The sequence below is a fragment of the Erythranthe guttata genome, chromosome 2 (genome assembly GCF_056151865.1).
Source record: "Erythranthe guttata isolate IM_541 chromosome 2, IM_541, whole genome shotgun sequence".
NCBI lineage: Eukaryota > Viridiplantae > Streptophyta > Magnoliopsida > Lamiales > Phrymaceae > Erythranthe > Erythranthe guttata.
This window is the reverse complement of record NC_142534.1, coordinates 5,323,092-5,329,667: the sequence shown is the minus strand read 5'-3', so window position 1 is coordinate 5,329,667 and position 6,576 is coordinate 5,323,092. Positions and strand designations below refer to the sequence as shown.

Here is a 6,576-nt window from a genome sequence, read left to right as displayed (position 1 = left end):
GAATAACAGTGAGATGAAAATGTAACCAATTATTGCCAAGACTTTCATAAGTACAATAATTAATTACCTTCAAATACATTATTTTTTTCCCTTTTATCAAGAATAGCTCTAATCCTCTTGAGTTGGTATTGAACATCCCTCTTTGCTTTCTTTGGATAGTGAATTGGTTGTATATATGACTTTGTCGAGGAAAGCATATTGCAATGTATATTACACCGTACCGATTAGAGACACAATATAACACTCGTAACTTTGATGATATACGAACTTTCGTTTCTGCATTGAACCAAAATAACATATTTGTACCAACCAAAAAAGATACATGTTTGTATATAATAAGCACAATTTGGAGAAAAGAAAAACAAAATTAATTACCCTTAAATACGTTATTATTTTTCTTATTAGACCTTCTTTTGCAAACAATAGCTCTAATCTTTGTTGGTAGTGAACGCTTACTTTGGAGAGTGAATTGATTACACAGAGAACTTTGTCGAGAAAAGCATATATATTTCTATGTGAACTACATCGAATCGTAACTTTGATGATATACGAACATTCATTTCTACATCGAACCAAAATAACGTATTTATACCAACCTAAAAAAGTACATGTTTGTATAATCAACAGACACAATTTGGACAAACAGAAAACAAATCCAATTAAACTCGTGCGTATCTTTAGAGAATAACTCTTCCACACCCATAAAATAAAGGCATAACTGAAGCAAGACTTACAATTGGTTTATTATATTCATGAATTTCAATAATTTAATAACCAAGTCATTCATCGAATATATTACGTGGAAAGTGAAAACATTTTTTATAAGAAATAGGTCCAAAGTTGATTTTCAACCTAAATGATCCAATCCCTTCAATCCTACATAAAAGAAGTACAACAAATTCCACATCGTGAATATAGCGAGTTATTCTCAGACAACCTATATAATTAAACCATATCGTCGTACATAATTTCTTGTCTACTTAATTGTTTTATGCTTTATCCACATAATTTTTTAAGAATTTAAGTATGTTCTGTAGGTCAGACAAACATGCATTCTTTATCAGGTTAACGTTGAAGTTTGTGTATCGCAATCGCGTCGATGAACTCTCTAAGAGCATCTGCAAAGTTGTAAGGTAAAAACACAAATGCTATATCTAGTATAGGTGGGGAACCTTGTTTTAGCAAGTGAAATTTAACTTTGTACTCCAATCATACCATCTATATTTATACCATTTATTATATTTAATTACTTCTCAATTTTTCTATTATAATAGATATTTATAAATTATACAATCTGCCAAATAATTAATGAATAATAGAAATCAGAAAGTTATAATGCCAAATTGTTAATATCAATAAATAATATTTAAAATAATTACTTTCTAAATTAAATAGCAGCATTATTGAGAACAAATATGGGGCATATGGAAGCTGGAAATTTCATTTCTTCCACAATCCAAAATTATTTTTTATGCTTGGAGGTTCCCTTTTTTTTAGTGCTTTAATTATTATTTTATTCATTTAACTGCGGTCAACAGGAGCTGGACAATTGATTTTCGATCACCTAAAATTTAGCCTTCCGGTCAATTTTTTGTTGATAAATGGTATAATCATTTATTTTTAGCAGATAGCGTCGCAAAAGTTAAATGATTGGAGATGCCTTAACTCAATCGATAAAGTGATCATGCATCAATTTTCAATATAGATTTTTCGCATTAAACAACAAATATCTAATTGCTAATTAATATATAAAAGCCATGAATCTTGCAGGGCTGAAAAAATCAATAGTTGTTGGGTGAACTAAGAAATTATTTCCTCCCCATAAAATAATAAACAAACGGAAATCTGAACCATAATCTTCCACGACAATTAATATAATATTATTATTAAATATTATGGTAAATTACAACCACTCCTAAGGTATGGTCAAATTACAAAAACTCCCCTCTTGTTTGGATAATGACAACCACCCCTTAACTCATCAAATTTAGTGGAGTCTTCGAGATTATATAGAATATTGTCACTTTTGTACCCGTTTTATCTTATTCGAACTCTACTTTTTGAAGCAAGATGATCATAATAAGAGTTTTTTGACTTGTATATATCAGATTGTGGTGCATCAGAAACTGTATTTTTACACAAAACGAGGACAAATTAGAGCACATTTCACATAATCTAGATGATTATGTTGAATTTGACACCATAAGGGTGGAGTGAAAGGAAAAAATCATAGTTGAGGGGGTAGATGTAATTATCCAAACAATAGAGGTTTTTTCGTAAATTGACATACCTCAGGGGGTGTTTGTAATTTACCCTAAATATTAATTAATAAACAAGTTGGGACCTTTAATCATCCGCCAGTCAAATTTATTTTCGGATAAAAAGAGGAAACTTCTTCGCAATTTCCCCTTCTTTTTTGCCTAATACCTTTGCAGCACGTGTCTATCAAGTTTTTGATCAAAATTTCAAACCTACCCACCTCTGTTTTAACACCCCACGCGCCCAAATGCACGTGACGTTTCCACCCACCACTCATATGGAGACACGTGTTCATCCAAGAATGTCCACTGTTTCACTCTAGACAAAAAAGAGTATCTACTTGGTTCAGAAAATATCTACTTCCTTACTACACAATATTTCCTTATTTTTTTTAATTAATTTTTATGGACTGTACTAAATTCTCATCTCTATAAGCTTTTCATTACTTGACTTTTTAGTAGCTTTGCTATGCTCTTGAAGCTCTTCTGAAGTAACCCAGGTTCGAAATATCCAAAATCTAAAATCTTTTATTTCACAGCTTTCTTGATTTTAGTGATTTATTCAGTCAGCAATTTTGTGTAAGTTTCTTGATTTTATTTATTTTATTATGTGTAAATAGTTTTCAATCAGGGTTTTTCTTGATCATTTTGCATATGTTCTCATCTTCTGTTTTTGATGTATCAAAGATGTGATCTTGAAGGTTTTGAGTGTGTGTTGATGTAGTTGATTTTTAGAACTGTGTTTTTCAACACGTGTGTGTGTGTGTGTGTGTGTGTGTGTGTGTGTGTGATTTTATTTAGGTCTAGTGTGTGTTTCTTGAACTCATAATAACTAGTATAAAAATCATCTACAGCAGAACCTCGATAAACTAATACTTGATAAATTAATAACCTCGATTAAATAATAGTTTCTCTCGTCCCGACTCGGTGAAAACATGTTAAACTATTAACTCGATAATTTAATGATTCGCTAAATTAATAGAATTTCATTGTCCCGACTACTCTATGAATTTATAGAGGATTAACTTGTATGGAGTTTTGATTACATATTTTCAGAATCTTTAAAAATACCCATTTTACCCCCATAAAGATTGCATCTTTAATTCTTGACTATGTTCTTGGACAGGCACATCTTGAAAAAATGAAGTGTAACTATCTGCTGGCTGTCTTATGTTTATGGGCTGTCTTAATCCCTTCTTCGGATGGTTTAAGGAGAATTAGTCTGAAAAGGCGGTCGTTGGACCTGCCCTCCATTTGTGCTGCCAGACAAGCTCGATTGGAGGGTAGATACGGAACACGCGTCGAGAATCGACAGCTCAAACTCAGCGATTCCGATGAAGATACGACGGTGTATTTGAAGAATTACATGGATGCTCAATACTATGGAGAGATTAGTATCGGTTCGCCCCCTCAGAATTTTACCGTTATATTCGACACCGGCAGCTCCAATCTATGGGTTCCGTCTGCGAAATGTTACTTCTCCGTAAGTGATTTTATCTAATATTCGTCACATTTGTTTTATTTTATTTTTATTTTTCTGTAAACTGTTGTACTAAGTCGAGTTTTATTTATGCAGATTGCTTGCTATTTCCATTCGAGATTTAAGGCCACCAAGTCCAGCACGTATACTAAGATTGGTATAAAAATCGAAGTTTTTTTAAGCAATGTATTTGTTTCGATCGATATCTGCTGCTAAAAGTTCTTTTATATAACTAAATTGTAAATATATTTCAAAAATTCAGGGAAGCCTTGCTCGATTCAATACGGGTCGGGGTCAATCTCTGGATATTTTAGCCAAGACAATGTTCTAGTTGGTGATGTTGTGGTCGAAGATCAAGTTCGTTTTCCTTTTTCCGTTCTTTTTCCCTATTTTATTTTTTAAATTACGTTACATGCCATTTTCGCTCGTATATATTTTTCAATTAATATTATCCATTTTTCAGGTTTTTATCGAGGCTACACGTGAGGGAAGCCTTACATTTGTCCTTGCCAAATTCGACGGGATTTTCGGTCTTGGTTTCCAAGAAATTTCCGTCGGCGATGCAGTGCCAGTCTGGTATAATTCCGAACTAACTTTTTTTTGCGTAATAAATTTTTTTACCGTTCGAAAAGAAATTGATTATTCTATTGCAAAAAAAAATGAAAGGTACAATATGGTTGACCAAGGTCTTGTCGACGAGAAGGTATTTTCTTTCTGGCTCAATCGCGACACCGAAGCCGAAGTTGGAGGCGAGATAATCTTCGGTGGAGTTGATCCAGACCACTACATCGGAAACCATACTTACGTTCCCGTAACTGAAAAAGGCTACTGGCAGGTACATACATACATATATATATATATATATATATATATATATATGTATGTTGTGACATTGATTTTTATTTGATCATACTAGTAAGTAATCTTTCTTTGTTACCAGTTTGATATGGGCGATTTCCTCATCGGAAACCAGTCGACCGGTAATTTCTGTCGTATTAGTCTTAATTACTTTGTAAATAATTAATTATTATTAATAATTTTATCTAAACGAATTATTGTACCAGGTTTTTGTGAAGATGGTTGTTCTGCTATTGTGGATTCGGGTACATCGTTGCTTACTGGCCCGACCGTAAGTGCTTCTACTGTTTTATTTATTATATTTATATTATGTTTTTTTCATTTGTCACATTGAATTTGCAATATATAGATCGATTTAAATAAATAAATAAAAAATCTGAATTAACGAATGAGCAATAATTTCAGACTGTTGTGACTCAAATAAACCACGCAATCGGAGCAGAAGGAGTTGTGAGCACCGAATGTAAAGAAATTGTCTCCCAATACGGAGATATGATATGGGAATTACTTGTATCCGGGGTACGTTTTTTCCTTTATTTATTATACCTTCGAATTTCTTTTCATTTGTAGATACAATCTCGAAAAATTAAATTAATCAACTGTTAATTGAATTTATGCAGGTAAAACCCGATAAAGTTTGTTCACAGTTAGGTCTATGCTTTACCAAAGGATCCAAGTCTGTAAGGTCTGATTGTAATTTAATTTCATTTTCGTAACTTAAAAAATCTATTTTATTGTGTAATTTGTAACAAAATTATTGAAATTTGCAGCTCGAATATTGAAATGGTCGTTGACAAGGAGACGAGTGAGGGAGCATCGGTTAGTGAAAATCCGTTATGTACGGCTTGTGAGATGGCCGTCGTTTGGATGAGAAATCAGCTTAATAATCAACAAGTAAAGGAAAAAGTGCTCGATTACGTCAATCAGGTGTGCATATTGTTTATATAGAACTTTGTTTTTTTGTCGTCTATATTTATTTTATTTATTTAATATTTTGTGATTAAAAAAACAGCTATGCGAGAGCATTCCGAGTCCAGCTGGAGAGTCCCTAATCGATTGCAACACGATATCGAACATGACAGATGTCACCTTCACCATTGGTGGGAAAGCTTACGTTCTAACTCCCGAACAGGTTTGTTTGTTCGTTGATTCACTATTGTGACTAATTCTCCAAAGATTCTTGATTTTTTGAATTTTGTTTTTCTTTTTTCTTTCGTGGGGCAGTATATTCTGAAAATGGGCGAAGGTGAAACCGCTATTTGCATCAGCGGATTCATGGCTTTGGACGTCGCGCCTCCTCGCGGACCACTTTGGTAAGTTCACAAAAGAATCGATTTTTATGATTTCTTTAATTAAATATATAAATTCATGTAAGAAAAAAACTTTGTTTCGGAAATTAACGAATGGGGGGTTTTGTTTTGATCAGGATTCTTGGAGACGTGTTCATGGGGGCGTACCACACTGTGTTCGACTACGGCAATCTCCAGCTGGGATTTGCTGAAGCTGCGTGAAGATATTGCTAATTAAGGTTTGTAAAAACAAATTAAACAGTAAGCCCATTAGTCATCAGTTGTTTTTGTTTAAGAAAGGCTAAGAGGGGCTCCTTTGTAATTTATGTAATGATATATGGTGTAGCCTTTGTACTTTATATATGTGTAATAATTTTGTGTATGGATTCTAATGAACTGAACATAAACAAGTACAATGTTATTTCCATGTTTACATGCATGTGGGATTCATCCTTTGAATTTGTATTTCTTTTGCATCCATATGTAAATATAGAAAAGTTTGGCTTTTGTTTGATCAGTTTCTTTGCTTGAAATATTTGTAATATCGGGATTTAAACCGTTAAATCGTAAGATTTTATGATTTTACACCCTTACAAGTAGTCAAATTGTGGTGAAATCGGAGTAAAATCGTGATTTTGTTGTCATTTTAACGATTTCGGTCTGAGTATAATATGGGCAAACAATTCGGCTG

The 6,576-nt window shown here is 32.9% G+C and overlaps 1 protein-coding gene across 2 annotated transcripts; it reads left to right on the top strand.

The window, feature by feature from the left end:
- The first annotated feature begins 2,455 nt into the window (after nt 1-2,455).
- On the top strand, nt 2,456-6,344 carry LOC105978161 (aspartic proteinase oryzasin-1). 2 transcript variants are annotated; one of them, XM_013003578.2, is made up of 14 exons: nt 2,456-2,758; nt 3,385-3,741; nt 3,835-3,895; nt 4,001-4,095; nt 4,202-4,314; nt 4,405-4,573; nt 4,679-4,718; nt 4,803-4,867; nt 5,002-5,115; nt 5,217-5,281; nt 5,367-5,523; nt 5,609-5,728; nt 5,821-5,909; nt 6,023-6,344. In XM_013003578.2, the coding sequence occupies exons 2-14, from the start codon at nt 3,400-3,402 to the stop codon at nt 6,105-6,107; spliced, it is 1,515 nt and encodes a 504-aa protein (XP_012859032.2). In that variant the 5' UTR covers nt 2,456-2,758; nt 3,385-3,399; the 3' UTR covers nt 6,108-6,344. The 2 variants fall into 2 exon arrangements, with proteins under 2 accessions (XP_012859032.2, XP_088682367.1); XM_088826241.1 differs by having other exon boundaries at nt 2,593-2,837.
- The last annotated feature ends 232 nt before the right edge of the window (nt 6,345-6,576 follow it).

What these genes read in the sequence shown, in the direction of transcription:
- LOC105978161 (XM_013003578.2), top strand. Translation starts at nt 3,400, where the DNA reads ATGAAGTGTAACTATCTGCTGGCTGTCTTATGTTTATGGGCTGTCTTA. An exon ending in CATCGGAAACCAGTCGACCG is followed by an intron (nt 4,719 to 4,802) that starts GTAATTTCTGTC and finishes TTATTGTACCAG; the next exon opens with GTTTTTGTGAAGATGGTTGT. An exon ending in AAAGGATCCAAGTCTGTAAG is followed by an intron (nt 5,282 to 5,366) that starts GTCTGATTGTAA and finishes TGAAATTTGCAG; the next exon opens with CTCGAATATTGAAATGGTCG.